The sequence below is a fragment of the Giraffa tippelskirchi genome, chromosome 12 (assembly GCF_054371585.1).
Source record: "Giraffa tippelskirchi isolate mGirTip1 chromosome 12, T2T-mGirTip1v1.2.pri, whole genome shotgun sequence".
In the NCBI taxonomy this organism is placed as follows: domain Eukaryota; kingdom Metazoa; phylum Chordata; class Mammalia; order Artiodactyla; family Giraffidae; genus Giraffa; species Giraffa tippelskirchi.
The window spans coordinates 104,648,167-104,671,793 of NC_137286.1; the positions used below are offsets into that span (position 1 = coordinate 104,648,167).

The window sequence follows — 23,627 nt, forward strand, 5'->3', positions numbered from 1 at the left end:
GGGTCTGAAAGGATACACACCAAACTACGAAGAGCGGACACTGTGTGGAATAGAGTCAGATTGGGGCCCAAGAGTTGAAGGCAACTTTCCCTTTTCACTCAGTATTTTTGTTTATAATTTAAAATGTTTTTATAATTTTGCAAAGACAAAAACGAGTGATGAAGAACTTGCTATCCTGTGCTCAGCCTTTTGTTTTTGTTTTTTAAAAAAGCAAGATGTATAAACCAGTGAAAACAAAACATTAAAAACCAACCAGAGAATGAAAGAGGAAATAATAAGGAATAATAAGTTAATTATGTATTAAGAACGACTACTGACGCCTATAAAGATTCAAAGCAGCTGACACAGTAAATTTTATTGTTTACATCATGACAGGCTCTGGACAGAGCAGGGACACAGTAAACACAGGGACGACACATTTAAACTCTTGTCACAAACAGATTCATTACAAAGTCCCAGTGGTCAACATATTAAAATGTAAAATACAAAGAAAAAACCCAAGAAATATAAATATCCAGATTTTTTGCAGCACAATGCAATGTCCTTTTTTAAAAAAAGTTTAATTGTGTATGTAATTAAACACATGTTTTCCTACCCTTCCCCAAAACCTGGATCTGGGGACTGCAGTATTAGAGAAGTATGCAAAAAATAAAAACAACTTCAGTGCTCAGAAACAAAGCATTTTCCTTATTTTAACGCATCAAGGTGCAAAAAATTCAATTCCAAAAGCCAATCATCGATATATGCAGATAAATAAAACAGACTTGACAACACTTTTGTCAAACCCAACTAACATTATACTAAAATATATATATATATATGTATATATATTGTATGTAATACCTATTTTAGAAAAAAAGGTGCCTTGGTGAAAATGATTCTGAAAATATTCACTTGATGCACATTATGTACAAAACCTTCTATATAAAAAATTAAACTATTTTCAATGAAATTCCATGTTCAGCATCTCACCTGAAAACTGTACTTGAAAGATAAATAGGTCTACATGACGGTTTCTGTCTGAAATCATGGCTAAGGCAGTTCTCTTTCCAAGGGCTCTCTTTTTCACCCATTCTCTATCATTAATACTAATAATACACAGATGCAACCTGACATGTCTCTGTGTTATTACCTGGAGCTTTCTGTTAACTGTTAAAACAGAGGATAGTTTACTGTTGCTACAGAGAATACTTTTTTCCTTAAAATACACCATTTCTCTATTTCAAATTATGCACTTACTTAAGACATAAAAGAGGCTAATAAGCCACTCCATTTGGTGTCAATATCAATAGCCCTGTAAGAAAGAACTCTGTATTGGAATAGCTAGAAAAGTTTCCACTAAAATAATAGTGCATCCTACACCTGCATAGAATCAATTTGGCTCCAAAGCTCTTTGCCCCCAGACACCAGTCTGGAGTTCAAACGTGCTCCTGAAGGTTCATCTTGGATATAAGAATACATAGGGGAGTTAAGTTGTTGAGAGATATGTCTGCTCAGTCTCACAGCAGCCTTCGACAGGAGGAGCTGCTGAGATTAAGGTGGAAACAAAAATGGGGAAGACTGGGGGCAATGTTGTTGAGTTGGCCAATATTTACACCAGTAACCATTTCACTAAGTCTTTAAGCAAGTAACTATAATGACCTGGTACCTCTAGCTCCTCATTCTACAAGCACTGAGGATTTGAAGCATGAAAGGTGAAAAATGGAACACCCTTAGAAAAGGGGAACAGTCTGAGGCAAAAGTTGTAGGTCTGTAAATATATATTTTATATGCACACACAGTTGTGTGTGTTATCCTGTATATATTTTACATACATATTCACAAGATGCCCTGCAGTGTAGTTCAAAAGGCCTTTCGTCAAGGAACACACAGATTCTAGTATAGGCCCTAGAGTTCATAACAACCATATAAGAAACAAATGTGCATATATTCACATAATGTAAACCTTATCAACAAAAACATTGCTAAAACACTAGGTTAAATAGTAGTAGGTTTTACCAATCAGTGATGTAATAAGAATAGTTCTTATACTGAGAATCAAAATAATGAAAGATAGACAACTAGGTTTCAAATTCACAAGAGAAAAGTTGTTTAGCATGGCAAACAAGAACAGAGTTCAAATTCCAGAAGTAAGGAAAAATATCAAAACTTTATAAATCTCCTGGGATGCAATTTATTTACTGCATCAACTTTAGAAAAATAGACTCAGAGAATGAATGATGCTCCTACGGGTTCTCTCAGCATATCAACCCATAGGTTTATCTTTTTCCTCTTTTGTTTCCAGCTGGAGGTTTCTTCAACTGAAGGAGTTGTCCTCCTGTCCCAAAGCCTGCAGAGGCAGGATTGGACACCCCAAATGTCAAACCCGCTGATGCCGTGATGCCAGGATTGCTGAAGTTAAACCCAGATGTACTTGAGCTGCCAAAGCCTTATGTTTAGGGAAGAAAATATTCATATCAGAAGTTAAGTCACAAAAACAAATGTAAAAAATGGGGATAATTCTCTAGCTGAAAGAATATACAACCCATGAAAGCAGCAAATGTCTTAGGGCCCTAAATTTCTAACATGGAATTTTACAGAAAAATAATTTAGCTGACAACTTAGTGCCCCTATTATAGACACAAGTTGAGTGATCCAGGCCAAGAGAGAAACCTTACACAAGTAACTGAAATCATCAGAAAACTTCAAGTTGGCAGTCACTTTTGTGTTAATTAAATATGCCAAGGTGCCTTCCTCCTTAGCCCTCCATATACACTTTATCAAAATGTAGAGGAGAGACTTTCCCAGCCTTTGGACCCACCCTCGCAATTCTAAGTCCTCTAAGAAAGCCTCAAACCACAATATTCAGGACAAAGAAGACATGGAAGAGCAGTACCAATTGTTACTATTTTATAAGAGCCTTCACATAGTTAAGATAAAATACTGCCTAGCTAATTAATGTTAGCATATAATATTTAAATTATAATGCTGATACCACTGAATTCTATTATCTTACTTCCTAGGAACTATTGATTTTAAACACTACTTAATTTAAATGGAATTTCCTTAAAATTTCCTCAATTAAAAAGTTAATCCACATTAAATTGTTGTTATTTTAGGCGTGCTATTAATCCCTAAGCATCGTACAATAAAATATGTCATTACTGGGAATTCCCTGGTGGTCCAGTGCTTGGAAGTCCACCATACTTTCATTACCAAGGGCCTGGGCTCAGCCCTGGTTGGGGAACTAAGATCCCACAAGCTGTGCTGCGAGACCACAAAAAGTAAATAAATAAAAAAAGAAAAGAAAGTATAACAAGTCATTACTTATAAATATAGAAAAAAATGCAAAAGCAGATGGAATTTGGAATTCTCTACTCGGAAGTGTCAAAAGATTATACCTATTTCAAAAGCAAAGCATCCAATAACCATCATTTGTAGGACTGGTATTCTTAAAATCAGAGGGACTTGCAACTGAAGAATTTATAACTTATATGTCTCTTCAGGAGAAAAATTATTCTCCTGAATAATGATAAAAACTGGGTTAAAACTCACAATGGGTTTATTTTTGTAATAAAGAAGAAAAACTGTTTAAGCATAAAACTATTCTTAGGGTTCAAAATAATCTCTGCATAGTTAACAGCATATGTAATTATTTATTATATCAAACTTAAGTTGATAGAAAGGTTCTACTAACCTGACCTTCAGCGTATGAAAGAGAAAGCTATATGAATATTAGGCTTGTAGGCTTCATCCAGGGGTAGAAACTGAATCAGGGATCTTTTTTTGATATTGGAAGTAACAACACTTATACTTTTAAAATAATGCACCTAATGGCCTGAAATTCAGGCTAAAACACACAAACCTGCACTAAGACTTCCTGAGGGTTTATTTGTTGTTCCAAATCCAAATGTGGAGGCCCCTGTGGTGCTGCATCCAAAACCAGAGCTAGCTCCAAAGCCTAGTGGGGGTGATAGAGAGACACACGGAGGTAAAACACAGGTGAAAGGATACTGACAAACCACACCCAATAATAAACAGTGTTGAAAACCACGGCCCTATTGAGGAGATCTGCTATTTAACCCTTTGTCTAAGACTTCTGGAAGAACCAGATCAATTCTCAAATAAAACATTTAGATCTATTTAGACTAAGCTTACGACCCCTCAGTAATTTTTAAAGAACAAAGCCATAAAAAAAAAAAAGAATAGTACTTTCTCTCCCAAACAGACTAGAAATTTCAGTGACCATTCAAGTATGACTTTCCTCAAACACATGTACATATATCTATAGGGGTTATTTCATTTTGGAAAGAAAAAAGACTAACTAAATTCATAAATAAACACATGCACAACAATTTAAACACAATGTACCACAAAGTAATTTTATTCTCCTTTTTACAAAAACACTTTCACTTAAGTTTACCACTGGAAAGTGCATGACCACACGAGAGTCAGTCACTAATTCTACGCAGGAAGAGCAGGCTCTTGCAACAGTACCAGCAACGCAACACTGAGAAACTGGGAGTAGGGGCAGCGTGGTTTCTCTCTTAACAATACTAGTCACAATTCAAATAAAGAACATGTGTTCATCATACAGAGTTCTAGAGCAGAGTCTGCTAAGTAACTGAAGACTTGTTTCAAGTGCTCAGAAAATGAAATTCAAAATCATCTTTGGCTACTTTGCAATAGTTTATCTAAATTATTGAGTTTCATAGTATTATTGCCTATAACTCTATGAAATATGGTGACAAACTGGAATATAGACCACAGGAACGATGCTGCCTGCCATTAATTCTAATAATTCCTAACACAGTTTAATATATTACATAACCATATAGCTAATAGGCTTCACCTCTTATGATGATAGATTCTAATGGCAATAAGGGACTCTTACTCATTACATGACAATGCACCTGTCAAAATACAATCAACCTACAATTACCCACACCAGAGAACTGGGAATGCATTTGTACTTCAGCATATTTTGCAGAAGACTTACCTTACTAATTAGTTACGTTATAAAAACTATTGAAATAAACTTAATTGCTTATGTATAGAAATATACATATAGGCAAATAGGCCAAAAGTGCTTAGAAATGGACAGAAGTTGGGCTGTTCGATTTATGATACAATTATTTCCCCATTTAAAGCGCTGCATTTTCAGAAAAGAAAGATGATTAGGAGAATGTCTGTCCAGAAGTAGCTTGAACTCCAACTAACTTTTTAAAGTTAATTTAATAAAAATAAGCAATTTTCAAGTTCATATTTTAGCATATTGCTTTGAAAATATGAACACCCTTACCATTTGATTTTAATACATTTTTATATTTACTATTCACAGAGATGAAATGATTTTTAAAATTCTAGATCTAATAATTTTAGAAAGCATTGATACGTTTAGAGAATCCTTTTTTTTTTTTTTTGGCCAGATAGAACCTTAACTTCCCAAAGAGCATATCCTCTTAGAGATTTTTACAGGCTAGTAGCAATTCGAATGTATCATAGTGCAATGCAATACGAGAAAAGTTAAAGTGTACCTCCAAGGTTTGAAGAACCTAGGCCACTTGACTGCAAGCCAGTGCCAATACCTGAGCCGAATGGCGCTCCAAAACTAACTCCCAGAGATGGCTGTGGCCCTGGTATAAAAAAAAAAAAAAAAATGGGGGGGGAAAAAAAACAAATTTGCCTTACTCTTTCAAGATTAAAGTTTCTTTATGAAATTAATTTTAAAATGAACAGTCATTATTTTTAACAAATTCTATTTGCTAAAACTTAGTTTTCAGGATGTCTCCCCAGCCTAATTTATCTGTCCCAGCAGATTTACCTATTCAAAAATAAATTTTAAAAAAATTAACTTGTTCACACTTAAGACAAAAGAGGCTTACCATACGAAAAGTGTTAGTTTAACCTACTAAATAATTTGAAATCTTTAATGTATTGTAAATTATAGTTCTTTTAGTTTCACTTCTAGAATGATTTTAGATCTCCCCAGTTGTTTTCTGTTAAAATTAGTTGCTATAATCAGTAAAGGTTTTTACTGTTTTTCTTTTTAAAATAAGTTCCTTACTGTTAGAGTCAAGTCCCAATTGATCAAGAGACTGACACTAACATGCAAAACCATCATGTTACTTCATAAGTGTAAGTACCAAAAACTAGGCATGATTCTTACAGAAAATATAAATGATATAAATAAATAGATAAAAAACAAGACAATGTTTTATTTTATTAAATTTATTGTTCATTTTAAAGCAAATCAATTACACAGTAACATGACAATTCCAACTTGTTCACAAAAAGTGATAATTGAGTTCTACTGTTAGGCTCTGCTACATCACACCACTTATCACCTGATTAAATATGATAGAGAATGAACATTTACAAAGGCACTGCTGTGTACCTTGACAGATTCAATACATTCAAGATTTCAATTCAGAAGTTTCTTCTCAACATTTTGGAAAATGTACTCAGATGCAAAACGATTAAGTCATCCTTTTCCCATTTGTGAAAGATTTTGGCTGAGTTTGTTTGGCAAGAATAGCATCAAACTTACTAGCCTCTCTTTTTTAACTACTTTTTTTTAAAACTAAGCAGAATACAAAAATCTAAAAATCTCTCATTTGATAATTTATGAAAATTATTTGATAAATTTCATAGTACAATCTTCAGTCTTGTCTTTTTCAAGCACAGTGATCAGTGCATCTCAAAGTTGAGGGAACTGCCAAAGTAACATACAGACTGATATTTAGACTTCTTAAAGAAATCAAAGCCTTCAAGTTGTTCAATGAAAAATGAGGTTTCTTTATTCAAAAAGGTAGTGTAAAATTATAAAACATTAAAAAAAGAAGAAAAAAGAAACTAAGGAACTACATTTTGCTACACTGGGGCAGAAACTGGACTTTCCAAATAGCTTCTACCCAGAAAATAAAGAAAGACCAACAGTAGCCAGAGTTCTTACACTACTATTAAAAAATAAATTAGAAAAGATTTAAATTTTTACATCCAGTTTGAGATCAACTTGAGAATAAAATACCTGCCTAGCAGCTCTTTTGTAAAATGTTACTATATGAAAAAGAAACTAGGCATATTACCTTCTTATTTCTAACAGAAGTATTATGTAGAAAACACACGTCCAGTTTCTTTAACATTGAGAGACTTAAGTGTCACGTGTTCATAGGAGGCACTGCTGGTGGAAGACCCTAGAGCATAATGTACACCACAGCCCTCAGCCCTACAAGTCCCAAGAGTTACTCACATAACATGCTTTTCGTTGTGTGCGGGTCTGCTTTTAAGAGCAACTCTAATCATTAATATTCAGGATATAGGTAATCAAGAACTCTAAGAATGACAAGACTTTCCATTGCACAACAGGTACATGATATTTTGAGTTTTGTACCTTCACACAAATTCTGAAGGCAACATCATTTATAAAACTAGTAGGCAAATGTATAACATTTCTTAATAGTAAAAACTCATGATAAATATCTCCCATGCCAAAGTATTAGCATATATTACACTCTGGCCACCATATAAATTAGTTTCACTATTAGAAAGCAGAATCTACATCCTTCAGGCAAAGATTATGTCAACAATTCAAGAAATCTGTCTCAAAATCTGAATAGTCATTAGTCATTCAATGAGAGGATCTTAGTTCCATAAATAACACCCAGTTAGTAGTAACATATCCCAGTGATTGCTCAAAGTGAAACCTTCATGTAAAGTAACATTTTACAAAAGTTACTGTATAATATATTCACACACAGCAAAATCAAGTTAGCACTGTAATTCATATTTTCCAGAATAAATTCTACTTTCTTAAAAGTAAAACTGAATTCACAGGAAAAAGACTAAAGTGCTAAATTTTTCTTTTATAATTTTCAACGATCATTCAAAATACCTAACGTAATTAGGATGGTTACTCCTAAATCATATTTTTTAAAGAAATAATTTTTCTTAAAAAAAAAAAACCAAAAACTGTTATTTCCCCAGTTTGAAAAATTTTGCTCATTGATTTAGTGGGGAACGCTCCTTTGGTTATTACATACAACAAAATTGTAAAACCACAAGAAACTCAGATGAAGAAGTTTCCTATTTAGCAATACACCTTAAATGTCCAAACCTACACTAAAAGCTAGAAAGTAGGAATTCCTAACAAAACGTCTCAGCTCTCCTTAAAAATAGCAGTTAAGTCACATGAAAAAAGTCTTTTTATGTAAACATCGAGAACTTTTAAAAGCATCAAAACACAACAGCAAAACTTAATCCCAGTTCATTAGCTTAAAACAATCTATCCTAAGTAAAAATTACACTGAAAAGCCTAATGTCGATGTCTTAAGCTTTTTAAGAGGCTTCAGAAGCATGATGGACAGCGTGCTCCAGACCTGCCAGCACGTAATCTATCCACATACGAAGTTAATTTCATACATAAATAGCCTGCGGAGTTTGTCATCAACTCTCTTCAGCTTTCAGAAGCAACAACCATAAATCACACAGGCCTTAGGTCTATTATATATATTTTTTTCATTAAAAGACAGTGAAGGAGGATCATGAAGTCACTTACATCCATACTTCCACCTCCAAGAAAGACTACACAGAATGCACCTTCAGAAGGTAGCAGCCTAAGAAGTGGTCTGCTTTTTTTACATTAATAAAGTCAAGAACCTATATGCAAACAGAAGCAAAGCCCCCTGACACCTCAAATCTAGCACAGACCAACAGGGTTGACTTAAAACAGCATATAAGCCTCACCCAGCTTCATCTAGATGGTCTTTAAATTCTGTTACCGGCACTTAAATATTTAACCAGTCACAGGACATAAGGAACAAGACACGGGTACAAACCTCAAAGCAATAAAGAGGGCATTTCTAGTGGGCTGCATGCATCTAACAGCTGCTCAGTCTCACTCCAGTGGTGGGTGACGCAACTAAAGCAGGGGATCTTGACTGGCCTGGAGAGGCATAAAAGGATGGGCCACGGAGCATGGAGACCCTCAGAGAAACAAAAGGGAACCAAGAAGACAGCACAAAATGATCACTATTGTTCAGCTTCTCAGTTCAAAAATCCATACAATGCAAAATGAAAACACTGTAAGACTGTTTAGGTTAATAAATTACAATTCCTGCCACCTGATCAGAAAGCCCCAGATGGGCTTCACAAATGCAGGGAAGGTACAAGGCAGTCAGTGTCCCCAAAGCCTGGCAAAGGTCTAAAAGAACCACAGCGCATGAGCAAAGGGTGCTTCAGGATGGTCCCTCTAAATTAAGCTAATATCTTCCACCACTACAGAGAGCAGAGACCACACCTCTACTGTTTCCCTTGCTATCCCTGGAGTCTGGCACAGAGGAGGCTCTCAAAGAACAAACAAGTATCTTCCTAAGCCCAAAACGTATGCAGAGAAATCCACAAACCTCTCAAGACTGCCTACATAAGAAAGTGTATAAAACAAAACCCCGACCGGTGACTTTACCTCAGTTTTAGCATACACCACAGAACCTAATTCCCTTATAGCATAACAGCTTAGATAACTGACTTTTCTCCAGTTTTACGGATTAGAATAGAAATCTCTTATGTTTAAAGAATACCTAACCAAGTCCTGCTTTCTCTGGTTTATTTTTAGAATTAATATTTGCTCTGAAAAGTAAACTGGTACTACAGTTAGTTTGATGAGCTGGTTAAATAAATTATCCGAACTGAAGGCATCAGTACAGGGCTGATTCGATTTCCATCCACCCCACAATGACCCGCTGGGAACCAATGCCACAATGACTTTTTCCCTCTGTAATATAAGAATGCAGTCCTACACCCTAGCCAGCTAGAGAACTACTACACAGTACCTATGTGGGCCACCGTCCACATGGGTACAGCCATGGAACACGGGGGATTTGGCATAAAGCCATTATCAGCCATTCACTGATGCTAAGTCAACTCTGTCATCTCTAAGTGTGAAGAACAATTTTTTAAATTGCCAACAGTAAAACCCAGAGAATGCTTCTCCTGCAGAGGCAGCCTGAATGCAATCTAGACGTGCACATTTTTTACTTTTGCACACCATAACTTGCTACTGGACTCTATGCAACTCTCAGAAAGATACATGCTATAGAGTAATTCATAAGCACTATTCAAAAATGTATGAATGAGTAAAAAAAATCAGTATCCATTAAGACAGTATTTCTCTATGTCACACTTCAAGCCTGACGAAACAGGGACTGAAGAAATAAAAAGACAATAATTTCTGAAAGACCCACGACCAAACTAAACATGCAGAACTGGACCACAGAAATGTCTCTCTCATAGGAAGTGAAATTAAACCAAGGGATACAATTATCTGCTTTCCAGTATTTCCCCAATTATTTCATCTGCTCCTCCCAGCACATACCTCATGCACAATCCAGAGCAATTCAAAACATCTTTTTCCTGCTCTTGCCACTGTTCTGTTCATTTGAAAGGTATGAACAATTCCAGCATGTACCTTCTTCTAAATTTGGTTAAGAAGGCCTGTTCTGTTTCCAGTCATTATACAAACCTACTGCTCTCAACACACCTTCAGTCAAAAAAGACATACTTCATCCTGAGTGTGGGCATTCTGTAACCACTGCATGCGAGAACACACCGCCTGTCAGCATCACAGAGAGAAGAATGCAACCTCTGGCTACTTTACCTCTGACTTTAAAACAATATACAATACAGTCACAAATTTAGAATCTGTTCTTAAATGTAATTCAGTAGTGAAACACCATGTTCTAAAGGGCATTTATAGCAACACAGCAAATAACATGAAGTAAATTCACAATATTCAGTATCTAATTGATGTATAATTAATTATTGCTAAGACTACCCTGTGTTTTTATCAGGTATATGTTTATAATTGTGTCCATCACAATTTTTAGACTGTACTGGAACAGTTACTCAGAAATTTCGTCAGTGCTAACACAAAAGGAAGACTCATAAAAATGCACATCAGTGTTCTGCACTTTAACAGTAAGAAGCTATAACTTGAATGCATTCAGACCTGTAGCAGGCTGCTGCTGCTGTGTAAGAGTTGCAGCCATGGCAACGGCTGCTGCGTTTGGCATGTTGCTGAAGGGGGTGGGTCCAGTAGTGACTCTGGGTGCATTCTGCCACTTCTTGGCTTCTGCTCGCCTGGCTTCAAACACATCCACAGCATCTCCCAAGAACATTTTCCTGTAGCCAAGGTATTGGTCTTTGAGCACCTACAGGAATGAAAAACAGAACATGTTAATCACGTCTTGTGCTGACTTTGACAGTATGAGAGAGAATATAACCCTGCAATAAGTTAGCAAAGACCGATCAAAACCACTGCCAGCATCATCTAACTTGCCAATCACAGTGCTGGCACTGCACATGCATGGTGTGGGAAGTGGTGAATTTGAGAGTTCTACCACACCTTTGTATAGTGTCTTCCTGCTTTTAGCCGTATGCTGAAACTCCAATACTTTGGCCACCTCATGCGAAGAGTTGACTCATTGGGAAAGACCCTAATGCTGGGAAGGATTGGGGGCAGGAGAAGGGGACGACAGAGGATGAGATGGCTGGATGGCATCACCGACTCGATGGACATGGGTTTGGGTAGACTCCGGGAGTTGGTGATGGACAGGGAGGCCTGGCATGCTGCGATCCATGGGGTCGCAAAGAGTTGGACACGACTGAGCGACTGAACTGAACTGAACTTTACAATCAACTGCCTGCATATTCTGGCTTCCTGAGGCCCTCTAAAATAAGTTAGAGAGCTTGCAGACAAGCAGAGTAATATCTAAAATTCCATTTTAAATATTCTAATTTTTCATGACAATTTCCCCTCTAATGGCCAACCTTTGGATAACTTAGATATAAAGAGCTTAAAAAAAAAAAGCCTACTGAATACATATATATACACATACATACATACATACATATATATATATATAAAATATATGTTAAATACCTTTTAAAAGGTGCAGGTGACACATATTAAAATGTCACCAAAGCAGAGAGCTTGGAGGGTATACTTTATCAATACTGTCTGATTATTTTACAATGAGAATAACATGGTGAAAGTGAAAGTCACTCAGTCGTGTCTGACTCTTCGCTACCCCATGGACTGTAGTCCATGCAATTCTCCAGGCCAGAATACTAGAGTGGGTAGCCTTTCCCTTTTTCAGGGGATCTTCCCAGGACTCTTGCATTGCAGGCAGATTCTTTATCAGCTGAGCCACAAGGGAAGCCCAAGAATACTGGAGTGAGTAAAGCCTATCCCTTCTCCAGCAGATCTTCCTGACCCAGGTATCGAACCAGAGTCTCCTTCATTGCAGGCAGATTCTTTACGAACTGAGCTATCAGTGAAGCCCAAGAAAAAATCCCCAAGTTCATAAGGTAGGTAGGATTATCCAACACAACATCTTCCTTAATTAAGGATATGAATAGGGATGATTCTGTTTCACTCTGCAATTATTAAATACTTTCCTTAAGAGTTTAGCTTAAATAAATCAGCTTTATACTACTTTTTATATATTTGAAAACTTTCATAATAAGACAAGGAGGAAACACATCTGCACAACATAGACTTCAAAGTGCCAAGACAGACCCACCTTCAGCACTTTAAAAAACTAAACACTTATTACAAAGTTTCAAGAGAATTTAATAAAAATTCCTCCTTTAAAATCGTTATTTTAAAAAAACCAAGTTAAAGATTTGGTTTAAAATTTTTAATCAATCAAAGCAAAAGGTCTGAAGTATGCTATCACTTCAAAAATACTATGATTTAAGTGGTTAACTTTAAAAAATTCTATTACCATGCATCAGAATAAAAATGAAAACACTGGTAACCTCCATGAAATTCTAATCTATACAGTTAAGAATTTATTTAGATTCAAGTTTGAATGCTTTGAATTTTAAAGGTTTTCTCTGACCATATATAAATCCAAGAAAGACCAATTATATTTGCTTGATTGGTAAAGTACACCTGTATTTTTCACCCAAGTAATTTTAAAAAATGAACATATTACACAAGGCTCAAAATATTCAGTGACAAATTTTTTTTTTATTATTTGATAAATACAGTTTCCTGTGTTTAGAAGGGACAAACATTAGCAAGTTTTTTTTATGAAGGGTCCAATAAACACTTAAAACACACATAAAATTCAAGCAGTGGGAAATGATTCTGCTACTAAGAATGTTTACCTTCTATAGTGCTATAAGAGATGGAAAAAACCAAAATGTCCAACAAAAGACAACGGGTTAAACAGTCTGCACATACATGCAACAAAATCCTGCTTAACTACTAAAACGGTGGCAAACAAGTACATGTATGAATGTGGAAAGTCATTTACAATATGCTGATGAACAAAGTTAACACACTTCACAGAACACTTTCCCGGTTGTGTCTGGGCATATTATAGATTATTTCAGAGTTGGTCTTTTTCACTTACAAGTAATTTGAGCTATTTCTGTGATGAGCATGGACACTTTGTCCTGCAAATGAACAAATACTTCACTTGGTGCAGATGTCCAGACAAATGAACAGGGAATGAGAACTCACCTTCACATTTTCATGAATAGACTGAAGCTGTGCAGCTAAAGCTACAAATGTTTGATAAATTTTCTGCATAGCCATTGACAAATCTATAAAAGAAAATCATATTACCACACAAATACATATATAACACAATCAATATTATTCTTCTATTACTTGAGTCCATTTCTTGGTACAGTTAACATATATGATGAAAAAAATGACACCAATACTTCCAAGGACGAGAGAAGACAGCAGAGCAGACAGAGAAGGACTTCTCTCTATCAGTAATCTGGGGGAGGTGGGCCCCAGGACATCTGCCCATTATATCATAATCATTCATAATAAAGCATTTTATATTTGTAAGAAACAAAGATCTAATCAATGACTTTAAAGGAAACTGTCTTATGGCAGCTTAAGACAACTACTAAAAGCACTATTTAAAAATGATCACGGAAAGCATGTTACCTTGCGGGGTGATATGTGAATTGTTCGCTTGGGTGGCAAGATGGTTCTCCAGCTCCTCAATCTGCTGTCGGTACTGCTGGAGCTGCACCTCAAACTGCTGAACCAGGATCCTGAAGTAGCTACACAAGAACATTTACCAAGTCAGACCACGGTGTAAAAACACTGCTTCCTTCATATTCAAAACTCCAACAAAAACAGGCCTCTGTTTAAGTAGGGCCTTTGAATTAGTCTGATGACACAATATACCTTTAAGTGACACAAGTATTACTGAAACAAAACCTCAAATTTATAAGTTATCAAGGTATCAAAAATAGATGCATATCCTTACTCCGATCATGAAAAATCTCAATTAAGGGATAATCTACAAAACAACTTAATATTCTTTAAAAATGTCAAGGTCATCAAAGAAAAGACTGAATAAATGTTGTAGACTGGAAATGACTACGGAGAAATAACTAAATGCAATGTGAAAACGTTGGAACAGAATCCTGGAACAGAAAAAGTACAGTAGTGGAAAAGACAGTAAGATTGAAGTAAATTCTATATTTTGGCTAATACAGTAGCAATGTGAATTTCCTCTTCTTGATAATTATTCTATGATTACGCAATATGTTAACAGGAAGGGAAACAGGTAAGGAGTGAAGAAAATTCTCTGTACTATACTACCAGTATTGCAACTTTCCTTTAAGTTGAAAATTTAAAAGAAAAAGTTTTTTAAAAAAAGTGCAATTGTCAACTGGATTTTACAGCCAAATACTTAAGATTTCTTATAACTGGAAGTATTATTTATAAGCTGAAAATACTACAGGGTACTACAGAAGTATATAATTACAATTACTATTCTGATAAACATAACCAGAGAATGCTAGAAGGATAAAGAGACCTTGAATAGCATGAAACACAGTTGGAACTGACTCCATAAGAAATGGGGAATTGTGAAAGCTTTTACAGTGGAAAATCATATGATTCAACCCATTTCAGAATTAGCTCTGATGGCAGCATGGAGAATAAGACAGCAGGATAAGATACTGAGGAAGTCTAGCAAAGCAGCTCACCCCATGCTCATCTGAATAAGGCAACAGGAGTATCACCATCATTGTCATTGCCTGAGTCTGACCACTGCACTGTGGTTATGAAAGAGAATATCCTTATGTTGAAGAAATACACTCTGAAGCACTCAAGCATTCAAGGGCATCATTTCGACAAACAACTCTACACGGGAAATACGTTTATAAACATGGACAGCAAAGAACAAAACAACTGCAGTAAAAATGCTAACATGCAGGGAATCTGGGTGAAAGATATGTAAGAATTCTTGGTTTTATTCTTGAAACTTTTTTGCAAATCTGAAATCAAAACAAAACTTAAAAAAAGAAGGGACCAGGAGTCCAACGGACCTCGCCCACCCAGAAGCTCAGTACTCCCATCTCCGTGCCTCAGGCTCCCCACCTCTTAGACTGGACTCTGACAGCTGGAGAGGATTTGCGGAAGTCAGATTCGGCAGTAAAGAGCCAAGCACCCAGGTGGTGTATGGCAAGCATCTGACAGTGCTATTATCATCTTGCATAACACAAAAAGGATATGGAAACAGGCAACAAGATATATATCACATGTATGGAAACTAGACGAATATAGAAGCTGGGTACAGGTGGATTTTTCAAGCTGCTTATCTACGCTTCACAATTTTTCTTCCTGAAGATTATTACGTATGCAAATAAAAGTTATGGGAATAAATAAAAGGGTTAAACTACACTTAGAATGCCCTGTTTAAGGAAAAGACTATCATAAAAATATTTTTAAACTGAAAGTACTTATGGTATAATCATAAGTTTCTACTATCTGCACAACGTAATCAAGTGGAACAGATCCTGTAAGCAATATGAAGTGCAACTGCAGAAGAGTGCTTAAAAGCTCGACCTTAGCTTTCACTTACCCTTCAGTAAAATGGGGGTGATATACTTTCTCAGAATTATTATGAGAATTAAATTTTAAAAATTCACACAAAGTACCCAGACTTACTAAAAAGTGAACTAAGAAATCCATGGCCTGTATACTGTTTTTATTGTTCTGCTATTTTATACATATACATTTATTTAACTTACTCAGCAGGAGCTGTATTTTCATGTTGCAATCCAGGTGGTGTTTTCTGGGTTCTTAAAGCTATTTCAGCATTTTTTAACTCCTAATATAACAGAGGTTTTAAAAAAGAAAAAGCCAGTTAAAAGTCAACCATCTCAGGATTTCAACAAAGCCACTCTCAGAGCTTCATATGCTGTGAGAACATATTATGACTGAAGCTCCTTCACAAGGTGCTGAAACCTCCTTTCAGGGAGGACAAACTATACTTTCATGAACAAATTACATAATAAATGTAAAATGAGCTGCTGGTCTATCTTAAACTATGGATTTATGTAGGATTCATGAAGTTTATTCATCTACAGATACAGATACAGACATTACTATTTTAAAACTTGTACTATACAACCATAGAAAATACTGTTGTACAAAAACAAGGTAAATAACCCTGAGGATGACGACAGCAGCAGCACTTACTGTGTACCAAGCCCTTTGCTACAGGTTCTACTTCTCTAACCAATGTCACCTCATGGGGCTACTGTGGAAAATCACTGGGTTAATATATCTAGATTGCTTAGAATACTGCCTCATACAATGTAAGCACTCAATAAAAACCAGTAACTATTACAGTAATTTAGAAGTACATGTGCTATGTGATTTTCTTATGCACGAAACTTCATAATTTTAAAAAGACCTATTTCTATTAATAAAAACAAACAAACAAACGAAATACCCTACAACAAAATGACACTCAGTTTACCTGAGCAGTTTCTATTTTCAGTTTGTCAATATTGAGAGTGTTCCTCTGCAATCCACTGGCAGCCAGTGACAAAAGCTGCTTCAGAGCTTTAATATCTTCCTGGACTTTAAGCATTGCTTTTGAAGACATTCTACTAATTTCTTCTTGAACCTGTTTTTGTTCCTTCACAAATTTCCTAAAAAAAGAAAACTGAGTTTTAAAAAAAATACACCTTTGGTTTTCTACAGAAAAAAAGTACATTTACCACACGTTGGTCAGAGTTTTAAGTCTGAGTGCTTTGAGCAGCAACTATTAAAAAATTCATCTACAGTTCACAGAATGGCAGTTACAGAATTTTAATTCCTTTATTTCATTCATTCAATTGCTCTGCTTCTTTAACTTCTACAGGCATTCCAATGTTCCCCAAGTTTAAATGCTCAGGAGGAGGAGGAGATGGCCCCCCTGAAATCCACACCCACACCTCATCACCGCCTGCGTTGGAGTCTGACTCAGCTCGTGATGACACCTGACGCACTTACTGGAGGTTGTCGACGTCCTGGCAGATGACAGCAGGCAGAGTCTCATCCTTCAGTGCTTTACTGTCCCTGAGAAAGATGCCACAGGCACATTAATACCCGAGATCATAAGAAGCTGGCAGTTGAATTCTACTACGGTGTGTGTTAAAAGCATGTGAAAATAGAGCAAATATTCCTTATTTATAGCTTTCCTGGATGCTTTTAAAGTTCCTTATAAAGAGTAATAAACTTCCTGACCTACACAATAACTAACAATTCACCTGACATGGAGGTTTCTGTTCTAAGAAGACTGGCATCTGTTACAAGTACACATAGAAGCATTTGACTAAATGTTTCAGAACAAAATCAGAGGATACTGCAGGTGGGATGAGATATTAAACTAAGTTTCTCCAGCTCAAAAATCCTAGGACTGACATTTCGTTCAGTTCAAAAATATTACACCATTCATCAAAGAAAGCAAGCCTGCCAAACTTCTCACAGTGAGATGCTCACAATATTTTACTTTATTATTTTATAACTTCAATTTGTTCTTCAACAAAATAAGATCTAGGGGTAGCTGAAAGGAATCATGACTACTTAACAAAGACAGGACTAAATGAAGCTCTTCAAACATACACATAAAGTACACGGAGGCCTTCTCCCTCTTCAGCATCAGGAAGTGAATGGTGCGGGCACAGTAATTTATATATAAAAGAAAAGGTATATGTACATGTTTAATTTGTATAGATAAATCAAAAGTGGTCCAAGAGTAAAGTTCCACGAGTTGTTCAATACTTATAAGAAGGTAAAGAGACACTTTACATATATTTGTATTTGTTTTTATTATTTGAGGAAAAGCCAACTACTTCGTAGAAAGAAATAGTTATAATTTTCTCAAATATCTGACCTTTCACAATCTCTCCAGAACCTATGTTTATTATTTTGCCACAAAAACTTCAAAATAATTTTTCTTCTAAACACGTGTATGGTTCCATTTACTTCCAACCATACCATATGCCTACAGTTTAATAAGTAAAACTCTTTAATTAAAATATTTTAGAAGTCAAATTGTAAACTTACTCTGGTCTTGTTCCTGTTTTATCACCTAGAAAATTGAAAAAGTTTCATGTAAAAATATGCTATTTATCAGTGCATTCCAAATACAAGTTTTAAGTTAACACAAACTAAGGTAAGTGTAGAAATGGTTCAGGATCTCTTAGACTGCCTCTTGAACAGTATGCGACGTCATGACTTGGCACACTCCAATCACAGCATGTACAGACATATAGAACTGTTTGTATGTACATATAAACAGTTATGCGGCTGATTTGCAAGTATTTCTTTCAAGGGAAAGAACCTTCCTTTTTCAACTATCTTCCCTGAAAAATCTTCTTGCTGAGGAGTTTAACTCGTGAGAGCTTTATTTGACACTTTTTAAGGCCCTATTATCAGGCTGTTCCATCTGAGTAAAAAAATAAGCTGCTAAAACATCTAAGGCTATTTTTGAATTATGGAATTACTACAAAGAAAATTAAGTAAAAACAAGATAGGACCTCGTGTTTAAAATTTTTTATTCAAAGAGAAATAAATCCAAATCTTCTAAGGTTAAAGGGATTTTATCAACTTTTAGGATAGTAATTCACCCTATAATAGTATCTTCTAATAATAAAATCCATGCCCAATTTAAAAATTCCATACAGACATAGGACACTGAATATCCTACAACTTCATGCATTATGTCATTCCAAGTTCTTCAAAGAGGTTCAGTGCAGTATGTATGTATGCACTCTGGAGGAACATGTTTTCATCAGAACCAATCACACACAGAACCAACAACCACACACAAAAAAACTTCACAATGCATTTCGATTGGAAAATTTTTTTTAAAGAATATTAGGCATGCCAAGAGCACAGCAAGAAGGGCATTTTCATACTGGTTGGTGAGTAAATCTTTTTGGAAATCACTTTCACAATATAGACAATGGGACTCCAAAATGTCCCTCCCTTTAAGCCAATGATTCAATTTCTAGGTATTTGCCTTAAGGAAATAACCAAAATATGAACAAAAACTCATAATAAAATCAAACAGCATTTTCTGTGTGCCTGACTCTGCTAAGGTTTTACAATCCTCAAACCTACCCCATGAAGCAGGGACTGTTATTTCCCCTACTTCATAAAGCACCAAGAGGATAAAGAGCTTGAATGTGGTCACAGAGCTTGTGAAAAGCTGAGCCAGATCTATGGCCAGCAAACGGGCTGGCCATCACACCACACTGCCTCTCTCTGCAAGGGTGCCCAGTACAGTGACACTTCCCAAAGCAAAGGTCTGGAGACAAACACTGACTGGAGGATGATGGCTGACTTAATGATGATACATCCATTCATAAAACTGATGATAAGCACATTAAAATATATGTAAAGAATTACTGACTCTGATTAAAACTTGTGATATATTACATAGGAAAGAACAGGTTACAAAACAATACATGGAGTATGGTCCTGACTTTTAAAATGTGTATTAATATATGCATTCAGATAGTTACATAAGACAAATGCACATACAAATCTGAGTTCTTTACAAAAATAAAATCTTAAATGCATAACACACACAAAATTTGTGAAATATAATGCAAATTTTAAAATTTCCCTATTGAATATTTAACTAATAATTTTTCAGACACAGGAATTTAGTTTCCTCAACAGGGCTGCTAGAATGTGAAATTACAGTAACATTACTTACTCTTCTTATCCGATGAGCTACTAAAATCTATACCTCCGAGGCCTTCATTGCCAGCAGCTGAAGTAGCTGCTGTAGTTCCCAGAGTCAGGCCTAAAGCACTCTGCCCAAGTCCTACAAACAAACCAAACATCACAGATAAAGTTCCTCATCCTAACATATAATGACTTCCCCAAATGACCAACACACTCAACACCTTTAAATTAGATTCTAGCGTATCATCATGCTAGACTTAGACAAATAAAAAGAAACAAGTCCAGAGCACGCTTTGGACAAAGACTGATAATCGCACTTGGATTCAGTGCTATATGTAGTTTGGATGATGTGACTTTTATTAAGAGGGCCAGAATGTATCTGATATACATGGACACTCGATTTCATTTGATGTATTTAAACCGTATCAAAGTAGTTTTAGTGTGCACATTTTTTAGGTGATTACTTCTTGTGTTCCAATCATGCTTTGGAATTCTATACTTCAAAATCATCCAGTATTGGATGCATAAATTAACTTGATGGGGGAAATAAGGTATACAGTCAAATCTTCAAGTTGCACACTTTAAATCTTACAGTTTTACTTGTCAATTATCTTTCAACAAAGCTGGGGGAAAAAATAATCTAGCATAAATTTATAACATTTTTAGTATAATACAAAGCAAACAGTTTTACTATTAATGAAATTTAAAGAACTGATAGAAACTTGTAGTTGAAACATCAAAATTTCACATTCTCAAGTTCTTTTGATTAAACAAACAAAAAAAAGACTTCACTTTTTTAAATTCTACTTCACAGACAAAAGAACGTGGAAGAGCTAGACTACAGTTAATCTTAAGTCATCAACGTACACCTGTGAATCAAGTCAAAACTTCAAAGACCCTGCCCTGGTAAACCATTTAAGTCCATGCATTCTCAAGCTGACATAAGTGTGTTCTTTTTAGACAAGACACTATTTACTTTAAAAACAGAAAACAGCAGGATGTACTTAGATAAGAGCATGGGATAAATGAAAACTGGATTTAAATCCTGACAATGTGTGGAAAACACACAGCTGGATAAATGTTATGAATTTTTAAAAAAATCAATGGCACTTTTAGGTTAACATAGAGTAAGCACTGAATATTGTGTCAACCGAAACTCAACATCGAGATACAAAAGCAACCCTGACTCTTCTATTGGTTTTGTGTTTTGATCTCGCTGGAATCTTTGGGAAAGATGTTTAAATATTTATCCTGCAAAGAAATGTATGCTACAGTAAGCTAGTGATTTGGTTATTAGAAGACACTTGCCAAAAAAAAAAGGAGACACCTACAAAATTGACTAATAAAATCATTTAATACTTGCTTTGAATGCCTTGCCTTCAAAGCACTCTAATACCCTTTCCTAACATCTGTAACAGCAAGCCATTCCCAGAACCCGGGTCAGGAGGTCAAGTTCTCTCACAGTGAATTCAGAGGCTAAACAATTCAGTACTACCCAACTGCCATTTATTCAAAAGACAAGTTTCTCTGGAACAGTTTACTGACTCTTGAAACAGGTCCTTCTTTGTCTCCTTATCTAGTCAATGTTGAGAAAATGTATTTCTAAAATATGGCAAAGATATCCAATTCTGTATGAAAAACTGTATTATCCACTCTCCTGGAGAGCAGGTGTCAGCACTCACCTGATGCTGCTGTGCTTGTACCCTGGAAAAGTGAGCCTCCCAAACCAGTCAAGGCGCCCCCTAGAGAGAGGCCTGTTGAGGCGGTGGTCGTTGTGGCTGCTGTTCCACTCAAGTTATTCAGGGTAAATCCTGTGGATGCTATAAAAAGTGAAAACTGTAAGCCTCCAAAAAGAAACATCATTTCTAAGAATATCATAGAAAACACAAAGCATTTTCTTAAACTGATATCAAGACAAAACTGGCTCTTGAGGAAAACTATTCACTAAAGATAACATTACATATACTTAAGAATAGAGAGAAATAGTACCTTTAAAGCAAAAACCAGTGACAGGCATAGGCTTTGGTTAATACTAGCATGGTATCAGGTGAGAGAGTGCAGACAGCAATAGTTTTCAACCCAGACTACCAATTCCACACTCAAAACCAGATGACTCCTAACCAGGAAAGGTTTATGCAGTCTTTATCCTCCCGTCACCAGAATGTTCCTTGAGAACAAAGCAGACAGGAATAGGTTCACACGTGACCTCTCATCCAGTACCCTGCTTTGCTCTGTAAAGAGACCAACTTCCAAGAGGGCCTCTGCTGCTTTAATGCTCAAGGCAGATCTTCACAAATCAGTAATTCAGTGCATCAACACTGCTGAATGACTGAAGTAAAAATTTTCCCCAACTGAAGTTACCTTTTCTAAAGGTGGACATCTGTGTTCACTAACTGAATGAAATAAGAATAAAACTAGAAAATGCCACTATTCTCCATCAGCCTCACCTGCAGGAGTGGATGTCAGTGCAGACGAGAGCGTGAGACCGCCGGCTGAGGTAGAGGCGATGGGCAGTGCAAAGGGCGTGGCGGATGCTGCTGGTTTACTGAAGCCTAAACTGAAGCCTGTCGTAGACGCAGATGTCGTGGCTGCCGTTCCTGTTATAAAAAGAATCCCATCTTACCGTATGTGTACTGTACCGGTATCAATCAGGACCCTAAAAGTCTAAGATCCTACTTTGTGTAGGTAGAACAGATATATGCACTTATAAACGAGAGAGAAATCATTCACCAAATCACAGTGAACACCAAAGAGGAAAATCCAACTGAGGTGGTGATACTGGAATTCACCTTCTGCCCCACCTCCAGATTTACCTAGAACAGCGCTTCCCCTCCTTTCTTTTATCCTCAACAGAAAAGTCTTCCTTCTCCAAGACTAAATTAAAACACCTCCTCTGCTGCTGGCAACCCTCCTCCTCTGCTCGTCGATAGCGCCCAGCTATCTCTTCTCCTCCCCATGCAGCTCCTCCAGTCCCTCCTATCTGTCTCCTTCCTCAGTTCACTTCTTCTCTTAAAGTACAGCTGATTTAACGATGATTCAAGTGTACAGCAAAGTGATTCAGTTTTATAAATACATACGAGACACTGAATTTAGTTTCCCATGCTGTCTATTGATACTTTACACATACTAGTTGTGTGTCTCTGTTCACTTACTAAATCACACTCTATCTGGCTCCATTTTTGCTCTCTCACTTCCTAAAACATCTTGCCCACATTCAGAATTTCAACTGTAGGTTTATGGGTCTAAGTCTATATCTACCTGAGTCTCCAAAGCTAACTCTGCCTTATGTCCCTCTGGATTCTACACGTCTCCCTATAAAAACTTCCCTAAATTCCCCAGTCAACTGGGTTGCTAAAGCTGGAGGCCAGAACATCCGTGACATACCTTCTCTCCCCTACATTCTGTCAATTCTACTTCAGAGATACCACCACCTCCACCACATTCCGCTGAAACTCAATACTCAAAGCATCATACAGACTCGAGGCCACAGCCAGAAGCAGTAGCTCAAAATTATTACACAAAGAAATTATGAATGATGTGCGTTTTGGCTTCTCCTGAAAACTGAGAGAAAAAAGAAGCCAGAAACCATGCTCCTGGCTTGCCCCTGCCACTGCTCCTCTATCAGTGCTCAGGG

The 23,627-nt window shown here is 36.3% G+C and overlaps 1 protein-coding gene across 9 annotated transcripts in view; it reads right to left on the minus strand.

Moving 5' to 3' along the window:
- The window catches only part of NUP58 (nucleoporin 58), a 36,292-nt gene that overhangs the window by 5,507 nt on the left and 7,158 nt on the right, over positions 1–23,627 (minus strand). For 2 of the 9 annotated variants that reach the window (XM_081551057.1, XM_081551056.1), the window contains 13 exons: positions 22,441–22,590; positions 21,676–21,813; positions 20,022–20,132; positions 18,362–18,386; positions 17,306–17,371; positions 16,788–16,962; positions 16,054–16,133; positions 13,952–14,070; positions 13,511–13,593; positions 10,985–11,186; positions 5,517–5,615; positions 3,845–3,940; positions 2,133–2,428 (listed from right to left, as the gene is read on the minus strand). In XM_081551057.1, the coding sequence (XP_081407183.1) occupies positions 2,259–2,428; positions 3,845–3,940; positions 5,517–5,615; positions 10,985–11,186; positions 13,511–13,593; positions 13,952–14,070; positions 16,054–16,133; positions 16,788–16,962; positions 17,306–17,371; positions 18,362–18,386; positions 20,022–20,132; positions 21,676–21,813; positions 22,441–22,590 (1,514 nt within the window). In that variant the 3' untranslated portion in view covers positions 2,133–2,258. Of the gene's footprint in view, positions 1–325; positions 2,429–3,838; positions 3,941–5,516; positions 5,616–10,984; positions 11,187–13,510; positions 13,594–13,951; positions 14,071–16,053; positions 16,134–16,787; positions 16,963–17,305; positions 17,372–18,361; positions 18,387–20,021; positions 20,133–21,675; positions 21,814–22,440; positions 22,591–23,627 lie in introns of those variants that run through there. The other 7 variants (XM_081551058.1, XM_081551059.1, XM_081551060.1 and 4 more) reach the window with 5 other exon arrangements.